This window comes from Malurus melanocephalus, unplaced genomic scaffold, assembly GCF_030028575.1.
Source record: "Malurus melanocephalus ecotype Western Australia unplaced genomic scaffold, MMel_1.1 scaffold_20, whole genome shotgun sequence".
Classification (NCBI taxonomy): domain Eukaryota; kingdom Metazoa; phylum Chordata; class Aves; order Passeriformes; family Maluridae; genus Malurus; species Malurus melanocephalus.
Genome location: NW_026623252.1, coordinates 2,517,972 through 2,539,537, shown reverse-complemented (window position 1 = coordinate 2,539,537; position 21,566 = coordinate 2,517,972). Strand labels below are relative to the sequence as shown.

Below are 21,566 nucleotides of genomic sequence, written 5' to 3'. Positions count from 1 at the left end.
GCGGAGGCTGCGCGGGGGATGGCGGCGGCGAGGCAGCGGCGGTGCTGAGGCAGCGGCGGCGGCGGCGCGATGCCGGCGGCGGCCGGGGGTCTGCTGTGGTGGAGCTGCTGCGTGCTGGCGGCGGCGGCCGGGGCCCCGCGGGCCGCCGCGGCGGCGCAGGCAGGTGGGTGAGCGGCCGAGTCCTCCGAGAGTGGCCGGAGCGGCGCGGCGCGGCCGGCGGAGCGGCGTCTTCCCGACAACTTCTTCGCGTCCCGGTGCCCAGCGCGGGGTGCGGGAGTTGGTGCGGGTCCCGCGGAGCGGCGGCGGCCAGAGGGCGACAGTCCCCCGCGGGAAGCGGAGCGGAGCCGGCGGTCGCGGATGGCCCGCGCAGCGGCGTTTCGTGTCCCCGCTCGCTGTCCTCGCCCGGCCCCTGGGCCGCCCTTCGCCTCCGGAGCCCCGGCCGGGCTCCGTGCGTGTCCCCGCAGGCGCCGCTGCCGCCCCGACGGGGCTGCGCTCCCGAACTTCGCATCGCGGCGCGCCGGGCGGACGAGACAGCGCTCGTCCCCCGTACACCTGTGCGTTCATGTGCACCGTGTGTCCCAGCCCCGCCGCGTAAACACCGGGCCGGGGTGTGTGCGCACGGGGAGGGCGAGCAGGCGGCTTGGAAGTTAACGCTGGAAAAGGCGTTTTTTCCTCCGGCACGGTCTGCCCCGRATTTTTAACTTTCTGGAGGGAAACTTGCAGCGTTGGCTTGAATTTTGTTTTCCCGTTGGCATCGGAGTAGCGCTCTCCGCCGCTGTAGTACGAGCTGTGCCGGTTTAGTCGCCCGGGGAGGGCACGGGATTCGCCCCCCGCTGCATCGCCCCTTTGCTGTGAATAAAACATTAAAAGGAAATGTCTTCAGTCCTTGTAACTTTGCTTTTTTTTTTTTTTTTTTTTCCCTCCCCGGTGATGCAAAATTTATGCTGTTTGGGCGGTATTGGTGCAACAGCTCCTCGTTCTCACAATTTAGTTTATATTTTGGGGCTTTATGTAACAGAGAGAAGGATACGTTTGGTGAGAAGCGAAAGGAGCGTGTCCCGGCTTTTCCTGCCYGATTGGACTTCGCAGGCGGTTTTTGATCTTGGGGCACAGTTTACTTTTTCAGTGTGTGATTGTTTCCTAACCTTCGAAATCGGGAGGGGTGAAATGCTGGGCTGCTGCTTTCTCTGATGTGTTCTCTTCCTGCTGTTTGAATCGGTAAATCCCTACTGAAAGGAGAATGGCATTCCTCGTTTCACAGGCTCTACTTCGCTGCACCTTTTTGCCTGCCTCCCTGTTTACACGCATCCTGGCTGTTCGCCTCACTTGATACTTTTCTGTCTCACACTTTCCCCGTAGCCTGCCCTGGTTTTGGGCAGCAGCCATCCCCACTGGGATGTTCCCGTACTCTCCAGCAATTTTTCCCACTGCTCGGACCGGGCTATTGGCGCGGACGATCACAAAAGACGCTCCATTACTGGATTTACACCCCAGTGAAAATAAAAAGCATTGGTCGGTCCAGGGTTGCTTGCCTGCCTTCCTGTCGTCTCTGGGGAAGCCTCCTGGATCTGTGCTGCTGAAAAGCCTCTGTGCTCTGCACTGTGCTGAAAATCCGTTTATTAAAATAGCAGGGTTGGAGTGACATTTCCTATTTCGAGGGTTTAGGTGCTGGCTGTGGGCACTGGCAGCTAGTAATGATTGAGTCTTGCTGCTTTGGTGCTTGCTGAAATAGCAAGGCAGGCTGGACAGGGAGCCATGATTTGCAAGTGTTTAGGACCCCCCAGAATYTGGGCTCTCTTGGCTTTTTGGGGGCATTAGGATGAGACTCTGGCTGCCGCTCTCATTTTTGGTGCATCAAGAGAGGTGGTGATGCCTTTGCTCATGCGAGCAAGCCGTTGGCCAAACTTTTGATTTCATTATCCCGTATGTGTTGGTTAAGATACGTTGGTAAATATGTAAACACGTTGGGGTTTTCTGATTTCTTCTGTCTCCGTGCTTGGGCATATAATGTTTGCAGTGCACAGCTCAGCCAGGGTCACGTGAGCCAAACAGCTTGGGCTGTTACCTGGAAGCTGGCGAGTCTTTGTTCTGCTTGAAAATAGCTGATAAATTAACTCCATTTTCTGATATGTGGGGTTGGTGAGTTGTTAAATAATTACAGTCAAATTAACTTAGTCCTGTTTGAAATATTCAGCTGCTCTGAGAATAACTGTGCTTCAAATATTTTTGCAGTTTGTTTTTTTTCTTATTTTTTAAAAAATTTATTATTTGCCAGTGAGAAGCGTGTTCGGGCTGCTGTATGGGCAGGCTTTCATTTCATGCCTTTACTCCTCTCTGGGCTATGTCCGATGGGACGTGTTACACGCCTTTGGAGAGATGCAGCTCTTCTCCTTTGCAACAGCCCTCCTTGGCACCYCTCCCGTTTATTCTGCCACGATGTCTATTTGATGGTTAAAATTAGGCTGAGCCCTGAGTGCCTTTGCAAAGGCATGATAAATATTGACTGGCAGTTTCAGCCTGTGACTGTCATCAGATGGCTTGGCCCCTGCAYAGGGGTCGTCCCGTCTGGGCTTTTTTACCAAAGGGGAGCGGGTGCTGTTATGGGCTCAGCATTCCTCCTGGGAGTCGCTGCCGTGCCATGCAGCCCTTMAGGGCCGGTGTGGGGGTCTGTGTGACATCTCTGCACGGTAGCCAGGGCAGGCTGCTGCTGTCCCTGTGCGTCCCCTGTGAGCCCGTGCTGCTGCAGGACAGAGGAGACTGGATCTGGCCCCGCKCTTGGGGCATCCTCAGGGATCCTGGGGCAGCTCTGGCACCAGGTTGCACCATGCAGCCTCTGTGCCTGCACCTGCCCTGCTCAGACCAGCACTGCTGAGTGCCCCAGTGACTGAGTTGTGACTTCGCTTTAAAAAAAAGAGATGGTAATTGATGTTTATGTGTATGGMTTTTGGCACTAGGAGCTGTGCTTGTAATTAACATGAAAACAGTAATAATAAGGACCTGAAATACATGCCTTATGAGTAAAGCAAATGACACTTGGCAGCAGCAGCTCACGAAGGGAGAAGCCTTTCTCCTGAGCCTGTAGGGTTGTGAAGTGGGACGGGTAGCAGAGAAAGGCACGTTGGGTCCATGGCAGCAAAGGGCTCAGCACCCTGTGAGTGCTCCAGGCTGAGCTTCMAGTGCTGCATTGCACTCCTGACCTTAAATGCCAAGTTGTTCTAAAATGTGCCCTCAGTTTTGTAGCAGGGCATTAGCCACGCATCCTAATTGAATTAAATGTTATCTTCTGGTTTTCAGGGGATTTTAATTTGGTTGGATTTCTTCTGTTGTTTTGTTTTTTAATTAAATTTAAGCAAACCACAGCAAGTTGACTCGCACTGTATCTGGAAGCACAGCGTGTTATCCAGAGCRTGCACATCTTCAAAAGGCTTTTTGGAGAAACACCTTTGTGTGAGTCACTGGCCAGAGCCGGGGAGCTGCTGGGGTGGGTGCTGAGGCTTTCCTGGGCGGTGGTGCCGGGGTGYGCGGGGTGGCCAGCCCGCAGCCGGCTCTGTGAGCATCTCTAGGTGGCAGCAACCCCCAGGAGCTCCCGGCAGCCGGACGAACAGCCCGGAGTTGGGGCTGTGATTTCTCAGGGTCTGGTCCTGCGGCTCAGCTCTCCTCCAAACCCCTTTCCCAGGCCGAGAAGCAGCTTTTCAGGCGGCTASTGGGGAATCAGCCAATGGAGTCCTGTTCCCACCTCCTGTGCCCTTGTTTGCACGACAAGGGAGGAATAAGAGCACACTGGGAGAGTGACCCAAACACTGAAGTGCTTAATATGAGCAGCCAAAGGAGCTGAGGTGACTGGTTTTGGAGGACTCGTTAAAGCTAACCTGTCAGTCAGTACCAGACTGATGACTGAGTGAATGAGTTCAAACTGGGAATAAAGTCCTAACAGTGGAAACTGTTGTGACAAGCTAGGAAGCATACATGGTCACTCAGCATCATGGGCTCAAATCAGATGGTGCTTCTGCAATACATATATTTGCTCAAAAAGGTGATGTAGCCTATAGGTTTCATTTATTTTTCCTGGTTTTGCATTACAACAACCCCTCCCCTGATCTCCTTAGGACAGTAAGGGTGAGCTGGTATGTGTTGGTTGGTGTGGGGCAATAGGGTGGTTGCCTGGAAGCTTCTGAATTTTTGTGTCCTGTCTGTGAAGATGGGGGTTTAATGCTGTGCAACCAGGCATTTATGCTCTTAAGACCAGTGGCAAGTGATGGCAGCTCTGTGAAACAGCTAAGCCAGGTCAGCCCTTGTGGACTTTGCACACCCTCAGTGCACTGAGGCAATTTTGAAGGGAGAGGGGGCTTCTTCCTGGGATTTGGTTTTTACTGTGGCAGGAGCAAAGGCAGGATGAGATGAGCRCAGCTGGGCTGTTTCCTGTGAATCACTTGTGTGCTGTCACGTCCTCGGGGTGTGCAACAGGCTCTGATTTTCACTGCCTTAAAGGTTTTTCTTCTGCAAACAAGTGCAGGCTGCTGGTAGATTTTATGTGTGCCCACGTAGCCAAAGCTGAATTATCCCATGGGAGTACTGCAATCTGCCAGAAAGATTCATCATTTCAGCAACTTTAGTTAATGTTTGTTTAGCGACTTCTTGCTTTGGAGGAGCAGTTTAAGCCGTGCTCGGTAGCAGTTCCCTTGTGATGAGCTGCGTGTCCACGTGATAAATGGTCTCATTTCTACTGTCCGCTACCTCTGCTGGGCATACGGGCATATGCCAAGCCTCCTGAAGTCTTTGAACAGCTGCTGCTATATATATCTCCTTATTTTCTTTTTTTTTTTTTTTTTTTCCAGCCTGCCAGGAAAACTTGTCCTTCTTCCCACTTTGTATAAAGGGTGTGCAAAGTCCAGGGCAGAAGAATATTTGCATGTGCATCAGTGATTTGTGAGGGTCTGATGTTGGCTAGTGTTTGGGCAGCAAAGTCAGTAATTCAAACTGCAGGAGCACGTATTGGTCACACCATAAGCTTGTCCTGAATACCAAGATTATAAATATATATGAGGAATAAAAATTCATACTGCAAAAAGTATTTTTCTTTTCCARTGGTAACTGCTTTTTGTTTCCGTGCCTGAAGCCTATAAATTCTATCTCCTGACAAAGGAGGAGGTGGGAAAATCAAGTAAATAAATGGGAAAGAAAGCTTCAAACTTTTAGTGGATACAGTTCTTTTTGAACTATAAAAAAATGATCAGTCATTGTATAGTGTTCCTGTAAAGTCCTTTTTAGTGACTTCTAAGATTATACTCATTTCATGTTCAGTTCCTTTCTCTCCCAATGTCTGTGCAGCTACACATACAATAACTGAACGAGCATTTATAACTCGATCTTTCCTAATCTTCTCCTAATAAGTCAGCAGTGCAGCGTGGGCTCTTGTCACATGGTGACATGCTCCTGTCTCTCATCACCAGCTGCTGTTGAGCTTACAGAAATACAGAGCTTGCAGAAATCTTCCAAAATCYCATTGAGAGCCAGCCCAAGCTCAGACCAGTGCTGGCTGTAGGACGAGGGTCTGAGCTACCCCATGGCAGGCAGGTTTCCCTCCTAGGCTGTGTTCCCAGTGGGACTGAGGAAGCTGGGCTGTGGGATGTGCTGCTGACAGGCTTTAAATTCATGTGGAGAGGCTACTGTGGCACTGCAGGGCATTATGTGACCCTTTGCCTGCAGCTGCCTGACTAAACTGCCTAATAAATGTCTATTAAGAGTTGTGATACCTGACCTCTCTCTTTTTCTCACCCCTCCCAATTGTGATTCATGTAGGAAATGGATCCTGCCACAGGGAGGTTGAAGCAAAAAGCTTGCATTGGTGSAAGGWAAAAAAAAMCAAAACAAAACAAAAACCTCCTTCTGAGCAAAACTGGGGTGTGGAAAAGTTGGAAAAACTCCAAACTGTAAAACAGTGATGCAGCCTTGGCTGTAGCATTGCTGTTGAGAGCAGGACGCTCTTGTCCTGGGTTGGTGATGATACACTGGATAAAGCTCTGAAAACTATCCCTGTCCTGGCTTTAGCCATGGAGATTCTCCATGAGATTCTCCAAGTGGTGCTTCCATCGCTTTTGTCTCCTGTTTTCCCAAGAAAGCCTCTCCTGTGGGGCAAGAGCCTCTAGGTTGCTGCCGCGTGGTGAGGTTCCTGAGCAGGTATTGCAGACGTGCTTGCCCACTTTGCATTTCAGTATGTGCTTAAATAACCTTGGTGGGCAGAGCTGAGTGTGCAGGGAAGGGATTTGTGGTGACGTTTTGCTCGTTTGAACCCCCCCCGAAGCTGCTGAGGACCTTCTCCTGTGGATGTGGCTYTTGTGGCAGGAGCAGGTTGAAACTGCTTTGGTGCACGCACAGGAAGAAAAACCATCACACTTAACTTGATACATACCCTAATGTTCAATTTCCATTAATTGAAATTACGTTGAAATATTGAACATTTTAAACATAAAAGTTTATGTACCATGGTTAGTATGCTAATGGAATATTTTAGTAGTCTTTTAAGGTTAATGTCGCAGCCAGATGCAACGATGAGCATTTGTTCCTAAGAATTATTTTGCTTTAACCCCTTTTCCAAGACTGTCCATATTCTGGTAGATGTTCACCGGCTGCCACTGCGGCTGCCAGCCAGCTATCATTTTAAGGTGGTCTTCTTTTCATCCAATCCACTATGCAAAGTTGAATTGTAGTTATTTTTGCTCATTATCTTTGKCAGTAAAAATGTATTTATCTAAATTTAAATTGCTGTTTGCTGAGGATATGTGACAGTATTTAGAATTCAGTATTATTTTATCTCTTTGAAAGGATAAAAAAAGGCTCATTTATTTCAAGAGATATTTCTGCAAGCATGTAAAAATACCAATGAAGTAGCTAACGTTTTCCAGTTGTTGTTGACTTCAAATTTAGCAACCATTGTCCCTGTTGATATATTTGATGCTCTAAAAATGTACTTGCCATTAAGTAGGAAGCTGAAGTGATTGGTAGGCAGATAATATTCTTTAGTAGCTATTAATAATGCTCAAAGGACATAGGCGCTGGAGCGTATGGAAAAAGCCATGGAATTGTGTAGGACTGAGGCAAAAATAATGCATGGAGCCATTTGATTTTAAAGCCATCCTTATGGACTCTAGTGGCTGCTGCCTGAATTAGCACATTGTGAACAGGAGAAGCTGATATGCAAACATAATGGTGTGCAGCTAATTTTGTTTAGAAAATTGAGGTTTGATCCCTGATATTTCACTTTTTCCATGAGCTGACTCAGACCCGGTGAAGGGTGTGGGGACCTGATTCTGYAGGGGGCTTTGGTCATGGAAGGTGGGAATTGTTCCTCCAGAGCCCGCTTAGCTCATGGGAACAAGGGAATTAATATTCCCTTAAGAGAAAACGGAAATTTTCAAAACTAATGGAAAGCCATTGCCACTCTGCTCTCTTCTTTTGTCAGTTCCTTTAGCCAGAGGAGGGCTTTAGTGCCAGCACTGTGAATTTCTCCCTGGATTTCTCAGTRTGGAGTATTTCTTTGTATCCTGCAGTTTTGGACTGCTCTTAAAATCAYGCACGTTTGGGTCCTCTCATGCAACACGTTTTAAACTGCTGCCAGCTCACACAGCTGTGCAGTCCTGGTGTCACCCGGGGCGGCACTGTAGTTTGGGAAGATCATATTAAAGAAATGTGGAATTATTAGAGCCTATAAATAGTGGTGATAACTTGTACAGCATTTATGTTGCCCTCATGCCGCATAACACACTGAAGTCCTGGGCTAGGTTTGTTTCTAGTGTTGCTTCACGTGTCGCTGTGAAACTTCATTATATCACGATATAACAAGCAGCTGCTATGTGAGTAATGTGGTGCCTGCAGCACAGGTGGGGGGTTCTTTCTGGAACTGCCAACAACTGTAGTGATGCTTCACATTTTCCCTGGCKTGGTCCAGCTTCTTAGAAAGGAAACAAAATCAGGTCTGTGCTGAATGTTTCTGGCTGCCCAAGGGTTTTGGTGTTCAGCTTGATTCTTTAATGAAATTGCTAATAAAAGATTATTTACGAAGCTTTTTCTTTCTTGTGGTAGCTAAAGATTGGGGACGGGAGGAGATTGCTTTTTTTATTTTCCTTCTGTTTTTGGAAGATTAGCAACCAGATTCACACAGTGTTATTTGCTGCAAATTTTTTCATGTTAATGTTATCCCAATATCTTGGATTTGTGAAAATCTCAGTCTTCACAGAAAGAAGAAAAAAAATCATCTTTAGCTGCTGCGCATGCAGAGAAAAGTCAAAACTCACATAGCTTAAGAAATGGAAAAATSCCAATGATTGTTTTTATAAGCCATATTTTTAAAATCCTTTGTAATATTTTATGCAGGGGCCGGTTGAATTATGGTGTTCCAATGTCTTGGAAATATTGCTGCTGGAATTGGAGATGGAAACATGGGTTCATTAAGACTTAATAGCTTTGGTCCAATTGCTGCCATGACATGTGGTTAAGGCATTAAAATATGTGGGCTATGCCTCATGCTACAGTACAGCAATTTCTGGGTAGGTGTCCTTTGATACTGGAAAACAATCTTGCCAGACTGTTGCTGCCAATTTGAATAATCCCACTCTTGCTGAAGGCCCACAGAAATGAGACAAAACATTGCAAATAGTGGCTTTCTCCATATAGAGCCTACAGGGTAGATGTATGGGATTTCTGTAGCTCCTGTCTGCCCCAGATGGATCCTGTCCTTTTGGGTGTAACYCTTCTGCTCCATCACTCTGTACCTTGGGCTTTTCCAGTGTTAGAAGTGTCTAAATTCCAGGCTATGTGATACTTACTTCCTTTTGGGTTTTTTTTTTTTGGAGCTAGTCTGGCTGTTTCTTTTCAGTGATGTTGACAAAATGGCATCAACTCCTGCTACATTCCTGACACATTGGTGTTTGGGACTCCATCTTTATTGGCTCACTGCTAATCGAGTCCTTGTTTTGGCRTTGGGTACACCCTGTCAGGTTAAGATTTGTTTGTGTTGCCTTCTGGGGCCAGTGTGAGGTTTTCATAGTTTGTCCTGTGCTTTAGGACACTGGTGTTTCCCTGGGGCATGGATGGTGTTTAAATCATTTCACCAGGCAGGGCTGCTGCAGGCTGGTGGAGGATGAGCACTGGAGCAATGCCAGCAAGGAGGAGGGATGCATTGCTACCTGGGTTGTTGCTCCTTGATTTGGGTAATGCTGATGCAAGCCAAAGTGCCAGCGATTCTTGGGATCCCAGCTGACTCTTGCAGAACGTGCTTAAGATCAGCAAAAGCTCATCTTAAGTGTGTTTCTTAAACCAGCAGTTGATTAAGCTCTCTGAGAACTCGTATGAATTGTAGCATGCCTATTTTTCTAGAAATATCTGGAATAAATCCTCTGTTTATTTGGTGACACAGGCTAAGGCTTACTCTGGCAGGTAGAGTCATCAGTATGAGTTGTTACAACAGCATTATTTCTTGSATCATGCAAGCCTGACTGACTAAAGAGGGTGTATCTGGGTGACACATAGCACAGTGCCATGTGGAGATATGATAAAGAAAGTCATCAGTGGCAGGTGCCGAAGTACCAGGGAGGGGCAGAGAGGAGCAAAAGCCACCTTTGTGATCTGTGTGTAGTTGTAGTGGGTGAAATACAGGCCTGAGGGAATTGGAGTTGCTTTTCCCTGGATCTCTGCAGGTGTCTGGCTCAGGGACTGTGATATCAGATCTTCCCACTGACATGCATCCTGAGGGAGGGGGCAGTGACTACCTCAGTGGTAGTCTTTGTTTTTAACACTCTACTTAATTTCTTTCCCACCAAGTTTAGGTTTCCAGCAATATGATTACTTATGGATTTGTAAGTCAGAAATAGCTTGGTAATTGCTATATTGCTTTGCCCACAGTAGCAACAAGCGTCTTAAATTTAATGCATCATCCACACAGAAAATTGATATTTGGCCAAAACTCGCAGGCTCTGACAGCTAATCTTAAAGAGTTTTTGCTTGACATGTAAAATAGAGACTTGTGGTTGACATGCACAGGAAAATTGACAGTGTTTAGGATTATTCCATAAAAGAAAAATACTCCTTACGATTGGCTGAAAATACTTGAGGCTGATTAAATTTAGATAGAAACTTTTCCCTAGAGGTCAGCAATGCCAAAGCCTGGGACATCAGCTGCTTGGATCACATGCAAAAATCTCTGCATCATAATTCAAAGCCTGAATTTTGCTTGATCTTTTGGATTTGTCCGATGAAACTGTACTCATGAGCTGCTGACCAGCTTGCTAAGAATAGGTTTCTTTTAATGTGCTTTTACTTTGATTTTCCTCCCTAGAATACATCCTGAGTAGCAAGAAAGCCCCAGAAGTCTTTCACTGAAAGAATTACAGTAAGGAACTTTCCGGTGCTTCTGATGAAGATTTTGGCATGTTTCTACAGATATTTGGCTTTCAGTTGCAATTTAAAGGACTAGGAGTTTCAGCAGAGAAACTTGTGGCTCAGTTTGGTGGCCATGTGCCATATCACACCAGGGTTACATGGTGCTCTATTTTTGGCAAATACACATTTCAGCCTGTTTTTTCAATATTTGGTTTAGAGTCAGTAGGTATGGATGACTCAGCTTCAAAGCTACTCAATATCTATTTATTAAACAGTGTTCGTGTTCAACAGAAAATGTAAGACCCAATTTCAAAATTAGGCCCACACAATTATGCAATCAGGTAATCGCGCATGTAATTGCTTGCACAAATGGTCAGTTAGATGTGTAACTGTCCATTTGCATGCAAAAYTAGCCTGTTTTGCAAATTGGGCTTGGACTATTCATGGTAGAAAACATGGCTTTCTGGAGATGGCTGTTGTCACACCTTCCCATCCCATTGGTGTCTTCCTTTTGTAAAACTGGTATTGTTTAGTCTTYACCTCAGTTATAGAAACAAGCTCCTGGGTAAGGCCAGCGCCCTAGGGCTCTGCTTTTGATGTGCTCCAGATTTGTGACAACTGTTGAAAAGATAGTGAGGGGAATGTGTGCATTACACCCATACATGTATTAAATTTAAGAGCTCCTAACAGGTGCACAACCAAATTGCTCTGGAATTTACTGTTTTGATAACATTTCACGCGATGACTTTTACAGTGGCMAAAGAAAATTGTTTGATTTGTATATTCTTATTTATGTATTTTCAGATATRCTTCTGAGCTACTTTTTTTTTTTGCTTTTTTTAATCCTAGTGTGCTGCCAAAACACTTCTTTTCAATGAAAGCGTTCAAAGCAGAAGCCGAGGAATCCATAGAAATACAGTCATCTCTTTGCAGTTAGTGCAAAGCACTTGTTCCTCTGGCTCAGTCCCTGGGTGCTCACATGAGCAAGGCTTTTGTTTTCTCTRTGGCTGTTGCCATTCCATGTGTTTGAACATTAATTCTCCTTTTCCTCAAAACCCAGAGTAATAGTGTAACTGGCTCAACATGTGTAGGCTTTAACCCCCAGAGAGAGGTGGTGGTGATTTATGACCAAAAGTCCGTGCTGTTTCTGGGGAGGGAGTTTTTGTTTGTGCCTTTAGAGAAAGGTGAGTGCTTGTGCTTCTCTCTGGACAGGGATGCAGGAAATACTGTTGTTCAAGCTGTTCTCACAGAGCAGGGAGCCATGCTGCCACCCATGGCATCATCTGACTGTGCAAGTGTACTTTTTAAGGCTCAGTGTAGCACTTTCTCATGCCTGTGAAGTTAAATTTGGCAGAAATCTTYAGGAGTTGTTGTCTGGGACCTCAGAGTTTTGAAACTCTGAACAGCTGAAACCACAGTCTAGGCAAAGCTTTCAGGCCTGACCTGGGGCAGCTGGGAGCAGAGTGCAGGCTGGCATTATAAATTAAACAAAAATGTCTTTCTTGTTTTAAGTGCTTTGGATGGAGTTATTCCTTGCAGCTTCAACGGCAGTGATGTTGTGGGGCCCTGCCTGTGTGGGTGCTGCTGTTCAAAGTGCCTACCACTCCTGTGTAGCGAAGCAAAAGCAGTTCCTCACGTGCCCCTTGTTGTTGCAATCTGGCACTTTGAGCTGAATCCTGCTGCTTTTCCCTGAGAACCAGCGGGCTTGCATGGTTGTCTGCACATCAGATCAGCGCTTCCCAGCTGCTAGCGGTCCAAGCATGGATGCAGTGCCCTCTTCTTGGTTCGCTGCTTCGGGCCTGCGTGGTACCTGCACTCCTGCTGCTGCACTGCTCCCTGCCAACGAGGGATTCTCCGCAGAGAGTCACCCGGTGCCCATGTGGGGGATTGCTCTCACTGAAGGGCGAGGTGGCACCTTGGTTTCAGGCGGGGCTGTCTTCCCAAAGCGATGGTACACTGAGCCTGGGAAGGATTAAGCAGGAGCATATTAAGGTCACTTTTTATTTCTGAGCTAGAGGTTTATGTCCTCTGTGCATATTAATTTCACAGCTTGGGATATGGTAGAAAGGAGAGCAAATAAGAGCAAGTGTGTTGGCTAGGCTCAGCAATTGAACTGGAAGAGAGAGCTCAAACTAACAAGCTGCTTTTCCTTTCCACACCGCATTAGCATAAATGCTGTAAAAACAGTGAAGAGATCCAAGCCCAAACCTCAGAAATTACCAGCATTATATTTTACTATTGTTTATGCGTGTGTGGCATTTAAGTCATTTTGGCTGGTGTTTTTGAGAGGTTACGGGGAGAAAGAACAGGGAGTTGCAGGTCGCAGTGTGCAAAACTGAAATATCTTATATGTTCATAAACCTCATAAAGAGGTTGCAAAACTCTTCCTTGCACCTTCCCAGTAGCTTTGATGAGKGTTACACACCCTCAGAGGGTGAGGGAGATGGTGTCAGAAAAGCACAGTTTGTAGTTGATCCACAGCCAAAAATGCAGGAGGAGGATTGCCCCAGAAATGGTGTTTGAACAAGGCATTTGGGAGTGGGAGCAGTATCAGAGCACAGGAGGTTCCTTGAGCTCTGTCCTGACATGCTTTGATGAGCTGAAAGTCCTTTGACTTTTTGTGGGATGCACAGGCAGTCTTCAAATTCCAGTGTGCGTGATTGCATTTTATTTTTCTGTGTAGGACCCTCAGCCTATGGGAAAGGTGGGAGCTGGGTAGGGGGTTTGGGCAGGAGCTGCTGGCTTTGTGGTGTCAGGAGTGGGATTGGCCTTGCTGGACTTCCCAGAGCATTTAGATGTTGCTGGAAAAGTTTTTGTGATCACCTGCTCTCCTTTCTGCTATGGGAACCCTGAGGACTGGGAAACACAGTCTTGAAGACTTGTAAGCTCTGCAAAGGCATGGATTTCTAGTCCAGGCTTATGAGATGGACAGCCTTCTGAGTAAAGGTATAAATCCATAAAGCATTGCAAGATAAAAAGGGATAAAAAATGCACTGTGGAAATTATCATAGTAATTATATTATGTTAGTACAGAGGCGCTAATAGCTCTCCTTGCTCCATAGCAACTGCTGTGCTTTGTTACAGATATTTGTGAGAAGAGGCGGATTAAAGGGTTAAAGTGTGTTACCCAGGAGGACACCAGACCCACTCTCTTCCCAGTCATGTCCTGTTGCTCTGTGACTTAAAGCACTGTGGAGTCTGTKGGTTGTTGGGCTCAACCAGACCGCACAGTGAGGGGTGAAAGGGAAAGCCAGTCTCACATGAAGCTTTCAAAACCTTCTCAGAGTCCTGTTTGGGCCGCTCTGCCTCCTCCTGAGCTACCACTGCAACTTCAACAGCCTCTGGTACTGACTAGTTTATCTCTTAATCTGGCCATGAAATAAAATATTACAGGTGAATTAAAAGATCTTTTTATAAGGGCAGTTTTGGCTTACTGTGACTGATCTAAAAATAGGCTGTGGWTATTCTTGATCTTTAGAGACATTAGCCTACCTTTAAAAAACAAGTAAGGAATGAGGTATTTTATACACAGCTCTCAGCGCTGTATGAAAAAAAGCAGACTACAAAGCACAACGCAGGAAAATTGATTCATCATCAATTTATTGCGTGGAGCTCTAGGCAAACTAATCTCAAGACAGAACAGAGATCTATAAAATCTTTTCATCTGAAACTATGAATTAAATTGGGAGGAACTGCTGATGAGAGACCAGAACCAACTCTTAAACCAGACATTCTTTTTGGAACGGGTCTTCTGCTGCAGCAATGTTTTCACCAGCCAGGGATATGGGGCTTAATTCTTATAACCCTGTTTCTTTCTTTACAGTGAATCTGGCTTATGCAGGAGCGAGTCTGCAGTGCTCCCTCTGTTCTCCCCACCCTTGATTTCAGTATAATTTTTCCTTTCTTCATCAGTGTGTCTTGTTAATCTTTTCCTGACATGTTCTTTTCTTCTATTGCGTGTGTGGATTCCTTAAAACCTCCTACAAACAAGGAAACTTGCCTTTTTCAGCTGGAAGCTCTGAAAACAAGCTGATGCATCTCCATTGTCAGATCACTAKATAAATAAATAAAACCTCTTCATATATTCCCTTCAGAGAGGCGAGTGAGACAATGCTCAAGAACTACAGCCTGCTTTTTTTGCTTGCACTGGGGAAAGCTGTRTTATGTCAGCGACCTGTAATAAATAGCACTGCAATGAGAAGAGACAGCCTCATTCACCTTGCATCCATGCAGAAACAACTAAGCTCTCTTCCCATGCCACGGGAAAAGAAAAAAAAAGTGAGAAAGAAGGGAATTAAAGAAAAGAATTGACCTTGGCTTGCAGTTGCTCTGGTATTAGCAGGGAGCAGTCCACCAGTGAGACATTGGAGTTTCAGGGTCGCATCGCCTGTGTTACTGCAAACTGTGCAGCCCAGGGTGCATGAAGTACAGCCTGTGTCTTCTTCCTGCTTCCTGGAAGTGTAGTTAGCCAAGCTCTTACTTGGCAGAAGACAGTGGTTTGGAAGGCTGACTATTTTAACAGAGGAGGGGGATGGAAGGAAGAGTGGCTTATACAATAATGAGTGCAATGTAGTCAGACCAATTCTCTGCAATTGGTTATTTTTTTATCTCAATTTGTCAGAATTTATGATGATGTTAAGGTAATTTGGAGCCTTTGTTGCAAATTAGGATATATGCTAATTTAAAGGGGGAAAACAGAAGAGGCCTTTAAGAAYACTGGTTGGAGGCAGACTGAAGGAAATGTAGTTTTGCACATCTTTGTAACACTTGCTATTAAATCTGTGGATGATTTTCTTTATTGCTTTCTCATTGRGGTGTTTGATTTTTGAATTTTGTAAAACATCTACAAAAAATAATTACTTTGATAGGATTATTACATGTCGGTCTTATATTAGCAGATGCTTTCTGTGTTCCTCTCTGTGCTGGGATAGCCAGGAAGTTTCTAGGGATTGGGCACCTCAAGCTCCACTGGCTTTGAGGTTGTCATGGGCACCCCACATCCCCTCTCCTGGTAGCKCTTCATGGGAGCTGCTTATCCTGCTGTGATAGCCTGGCTTTGCTGTAGGATCCAGAAGGTTGTGATGACTAAACCCCTTCTTTGCTTTGCCTGGGAAAGGYGAATGGCAGCTGTCACACTTTAACATCAGACTACTGCTGAGCACAGTGCTGGTGTTGTTTTTGGTGTGTCTGTGTGTCAACACGTCTGTTGTTTGTTGTTGTCCAAAGGTGGCTGCACAAGCCAGAGATACGGGAGATAGGGGAGAAGAGTTCTTCCCTGCAAAGGTGTGGTTTGCYGTGGCAAGTTGAGAAAAGGTGGAAGGATGCAGCAGGAACAGAGCAACAAGGGAGAATACACAAACCAGTTTTGTTTCATTGTGGTGTGGGGTTTCTTTTGTGTGTGTGGTTGTTTGGGGTTTTTTGGGATTTTTCTATTTTTTTTTTTGTTTTGTTTTCTTTGTTGTTGTTGGTTGGTTGTATGTTTTTTGTTTGTTTTTCTTTGTTTGTTTTGTTTAATGAGTGTTTTTTTTTAGGAGCCCTTTCAGGCAAGCCTCACTTGCCCAACAYCATCATCTGCTTGGGTTACCCTGCAGCAAATACAGTTATTGCTGAGCAGGGGAAGTGTTGGTGAAATTGCTCTCAGTTATCTCCCCCAGCAGTGTGCCTGGTCAAGGCTCCTGCTAGGAAGAAAATACAGGTCTTGCAGCAGGAAAGTTTCACTTTCCACTTTTGGGAAGGGTTCTGGTCCCTGTGAACTTGTCAGAAGAAATAGATCCGTGTATTCCATTGGTGGCTGCATCCCTTCATGAAGTACTTCCTTTTAACTTAGTGGTGCCACGTCCCCATAAACCACACAAAACCCCGTGTTGGGATTTGGCATGTTATGCCCAGGCACATCCTTTCCCACTGGCAGGGAGGAGAGATGCTCCCTGGGAAGGAGCTGGCACCATCCCAAACTTCAGCAGGTGTAGCAGTGATTCAGGGTGGTCCAGTGCAAAGTGGGGAAGTGGGACACAAGATGTGCTTGTGGCACTACACCAGTGGCTTTGGGACAGAAATGCAGGGAGGAAAAGAGTTTTGTATTTAAGCCTGAATATGAAAACAGTGGGACACTTAACCCTTTCCAAGATCCAGGGGGTGGGAAGATGTGCAGTAAAAGCAGTTACTGTGCTACTTCTATTTGTGGGACAAAATTTTCTTGCAGCTGAATATCCAATGAATTTATAATAAAGAAACAATGTATGAACAGTAAAACTAATTTTGCCATTTATTATTCCTGTAGGTATCCCATTTACTTGTGAAAGTATTTTGTTAAAATTCAGCATTAGTTGATGGATTGCCTCTTATTTCTTTCTACTGAGTATTTGTCTTCTTTAACATAGAGTGTCACACAGTTGTAGTTAATATGACACTTAAAACATCATGCAGYTGATGTAATTTGCAGGGGGAGAAGGATAACCACATGTACTGCTGTCATGATGCTGTGGCTGGGTTTAGGTTGGCACGAGGAGGTGGTCATTGCTCTCCATCTCACCTTAAGGCMTGGGAAGAAGTTACCTTCACCTGGATGTGAAGATGGCTGTTTCTCTGTCCTTGCCTTCGTGCCTGGGCAGCCTCTGGCTAGCTCTTCTTTTCTGCCTAGTTAGACCTGCAGGAACTTCAGCATTAGGTTGAGYAGTTGAACTTGGCCCAGAAGTGCCAGGATTTGGAGCACTTAGACAGATGTAACCTGCTTTGCAGCCATCTAAAATCTAATTTCTGAATGAACTTGGCTAGAAATGAATAGAAGAAGTTCTTTGTCTGCCCATTTTTTTTTTCTGTACAGTGTTTTAGCAGGTCAAACCACTTTGTTTTGTTATCTAATTATTCTTTCCAGTGTCTCATTGTTAAGCTTTTGTTAATTAACACTTAATGACTGGGTTATGATGGAACCTTATGGGATGGAGTCTTATCTGAAGGCAAAGCAATTGGCAAACGGATTCATTATGATCAGAGMAACCCTAATGAATGTCAAATTAATTCATAATAATGTGACACTAAAATGTTAAGCATATTGTTAATAATTACAGATGTGCTTTTACCTTATCCACTTTTAGTATTATTGCTTTTTACTACGTATATCAGAGAGCCAGCTTTCCACTACCTATCATTTTACACTGATAATTCCAGACTTCTTTAGCTGTAAATAGCTTAATTACCTATTTGTCTCTTCCACAGTAATTAGATACAGCGTGAAAGCCAGGAAGTTGATGTAAATAAATATAATTTATTATGGAGATTCTGTAACTGTGAGTTGTTACATAGAAGTGACAGTGTAAATAATGAGGATGGTCTGTTGCTTGCTGCCTTTCATGGGAGAAAGGGGAGGGGAAATGTGTCAAACATTGTCACACTTGTGATTAATACAATTTCTAAGGTTAGTTATTACAGTTATTTCAGAGGACATAATGGTTTATTTTTAAAATAAAATTATATGTTTGATACTTGGTTTTAACACAAAATGCCTAAAACCAGTTTTTCATGTTAAACCCAGCCCTGAGTTTTCTAGCTCATATTTGTGGCTGTGCGCCATCTTTATTTTATTGAATTCGTTKTCTTGCACTTTAAAAATAGGAACTCTTGKAAAAARATTTGAAAAATAAAAAAAAMMCAYTGTCCTWATRTATGTGAGATGTAGTAGTGACAGGTGGGRGAGTAGCAGGTGCATTTTGGTAAGGTGAGATAGGACAGTTGTAGTCTGTCAGGTGGCTTTGTTGCTTAAAAACACCCATTGCACTRTGCTTTGGGATTCAAAATCATTTATTAATAGTCACTCGCCTATCCAAAACATTTCAGTGTTCTCCTTCCCCTGGTCACAAAATACTTACAGTAAGACACCAATTTGCCATGTAAAAATCCATTGGAAATACCGTGTCTATTTCCCAGCACTGCTTGCCTTACCTGCCTTAGGGGACTTGGAGCCTGGGGGCTGTTTCTAGAAAAGCAAGAAAAATAAAACAACTTCTAAAAAGTGGATTTTCAAGTGGCTAGAATGAGCATAAAGTGACTGAGGGCCTTTGTGGGTGTCTGTACAGTGTTCAGGTTTCACTGTGTCATCACAGATCTGCATCATCRCGCTTGGCTCTGCCTACAGATCACTGTGGATATGCAGGTTAGGTTGGACTGCCAGTGGTGCTGGGGCACGCCATGGTCCAGCACAGCCCACTGAAAGAGCAGTGTCCCAGCATGGTTTTGTCTGGCTCAATAAAGTGGTTTTGGAGCAGAAGGCATCACCCTTGGCTTGTGCTGCTGAGAGCAGCAGGGCTGGTTTCTGCTCAGCCCAGCTTCTGCTTTTAAGTCCTACCAAGAGCAAAAGGGTGTATTTTCTTTTGTCCAGAAGGAAACAAACCAAATGCTTATTCTGTTGGTGGAAAATAGTGATCAATAATAATTATCTTACGCCATCTTATTTCTTTCCCCTCTGTGAGGAGCACCTTACTGTTGTTTTTGCAGAGCCGTAGGAGGTGCAGYGGTGCTGCTTCCCGCTTCAACAGTTCTTCCCTCTTAAGGCTCTGGTGATGTAACCTCTGTGAAGAAGGTGGCTGTAAAATCCCTTGAGTTACAGGTGCTGCAAGGCAACCCCTYGGAGGGGTGTTTCTATTTTATCTCCTCTTTTCCCTGATGCAAACAGTGGTGTGGAAACAAGAAGGAAGGCTTCCGTGGGCTGCGCCTCCAAAGGTCATATAACACTTTATGTTTTCTCCGACATGACACAGCGTGACAGAACAAAGTATTTATCTTGTGTACTTGTCAGCTTCGTTCTGCCAGCTCCGAAATGATGAAATACTACCGAATATGCTGCTGCTTGTTTCCTTTAGGGACTTGCGCTGATTTGTTTAAAGTGTCGTCTGCACCCAGTAAACGCTTCATTTATTACAGCTGACACCTGAAAAATATCTGAGGGAAATATATCAAGGCATCACGTAGATATTATTTTCTTTATTTGCTGTTGTTTACTTATGTCTTAACACAAATGCAATCCTTTAATGATTAGTTGTGTTTTTTTAGGGTGCYACCTGTGTGTGTGTGTGCTTTGAGCTGCTGTGATGTGGTTTCTGGAGATGCGCCCCAGTTCTGTGACAAAAATGCATTCTGACTCCTGATGGGGTCAACTTAACTGTTAATTATCGCGGTGAGTCGCTAATGAGCTCTCGCCTCAGGAACTTCGTACAGCCTCTCCTCAAACTTTTCCCCATTACWTGTTCTGATGCTTAAGCTAAAATAAAAATAGATCTCTTTCGAAAGGGGTGGGTGGGGAAGTGAATATTTGAGATGGTTATGTGACCCTTGTAATGGTAATATTTTATGCAAAGGCTTTCAGCTATAATTCTCAGTATCATATTAGGCTTCATGGGTGATTTTCAAATTTTTTTTTGTTTTACATTAAGTATTTCTCCATTGTCCCTGAAGAATAATGTGAAATCAAAATTCCTCTCTCAGCAAAACAATCAGTGTAAAAATAACAAACATCAAAGAGAGAGGGAAGCAGTTTGCCCACAGTACTAATTGCTAACATTATCATGTGTCAAAGTMAAGAATTAAAGTGTGACTTTAAGTTCCTAAAAGTGCACTTGCTGTGAGTTCAAAGGCTGTGTGAGGTTGTGGGCTAGCAGGGCTGCAGAGAGTATTGGAACCTCCCGCACTTCACTGATGAACCCAAAAAAGGATCTTTTGGCATGTAGAGGAGCCCCTCTGACTACTGCGTCAGYGGCACAGCTTTGCTTGGGTTTAGAAAATGTATCTGCAGTTTCCTGTGTCCTCCTCTGTTTGCAGGACACCTCTACAGCTGGTGTTCAGCCTATATGTGCACCTATGGATCATCCTAATGCTGTGTATCAGCATCAAAGTGATGGGGTCTRGATTTTGGGTGCTTAATGATATTAAGCACCTTGGCCGTTTAGCCATCTGCACAGAGTGTGCTACTGTGGCTGTGCATTCACTGGAAAAATACAAATCCAGGAGAAATATAAGTGCATTTATAGGTTTTCCTACCCCTAGGTAAAAAAACAGTGCTGGGGAAAGAAGGCCTTCTCTCTGTGATGGGAAGTTGTAAATGGCAAATGTATTGTATGCTTTAATGTTGTTCTGTTTTACAGCCGTTGTATCAATTTTAGTTAGCGAAATTAGATTCCTTGCTTGAGTAGCATCCTTGTTTTAATTTACTGCGGTGTGCCTTCTACTTGGTGCATGCAGGTTGGACAGGAAGAAGGGCCCCACTCTTCCTCTGCTGCATTTTCTCTCTGTGACTCTGGGCACAGCAACTAAAGATGGTTTTACAGTGATGCTCTGGGCTAGTCCTAGGGTTTCCTGTTATTCCCCTGTGCCAGCTGCTTCTCCCCTGCCTTGGTTCCTGCTCTTTTCTGTGTTTTCTTTGTATGGAAAGGTTTTTTGGATGCAAGGTCTTTTCCTTCCCCATGTGGCTGTGCACAATGGCACCTAGATTTTGGTTTGAGGTGGGAGCATTAGRGATACTGTTGCCATGATGGTAATAGAAGAATAAGTTTCATGAGGATGGATCTGAGCTGCTGTGTTATCTCTGTGTTGCAGTAAACAGTTATTGCTTCAGTTTTCTTCTGGGCAGCATGATGTGCATGCCCAAGGTGGTCCTGACTTCAGGTGCTCCTCATCTGTGTTTGCTTGCAGAGGTGTGGAAAGGTGGGGTTTGACAGGTAGCTGCTGAGTAGTCAGGTGTTTACTCCAGATGGGAAGGATTTGACCTGAGTGGGAATTGCCAAGGGAAGCAGGTGATGCGGCCTTCTGATCTGACATAAAGCAGGGGTGGTGTTTCTGTGCCCTGTTCTGGATGAGCCAGGTGGAGCTTGTGACAGTTCCTTACTCACCCAAAATTGGGTTAATTGCAGTGAATTAAGAAGCTACCCTAGGTGTGGGGCTGCCTTTGTCATATGTGAGGCTGAACATCTTCCAGGAGAGAAGGAGCTGAGTGCCCCTGCAGGAAGGATGAATACYTGCTTGAGGCAGTGAGAGCTGAGGGTGCTGGTTCCATTAAATGAAATGTGAATTGGATGTGCTGGGAAGATCCATCACTGGTAAGATMCTGGTTTTATGCTCAACAAAGTTTGGCTGCATCTCTGTCCTTTGAAAAGAAATTATCTCTTGTCGCAGTGAGAGCTTCAGTGAGGTGGTGAAGTACTCTG

The 21,566-nt window shown here is 45.1% G+C and overlaps 1 protein-coding gene across 1 annotated transcript in view; it reads left to right on the top strand.

Annotated features, from left to right (window-relative positions):
- The first annotated feature begins 69 nt into the window (after positions 1-69).
- ERBB4 (erb-b2 receptor tyrosine kinase 4) overlaps positions 70-21,566 on the top strand; it is a 525,799-nt gene continuing 504,302 nt past the window's right edge. The window contains exon 1 of the mRNA XM_057389869.1: positions 70-163. Coding sequence (XP_057245852.1) covers positions 70-163 — 94 coding nt within the window. The remainder of the gene's footprint in view (positions 164-21,566) is intronic.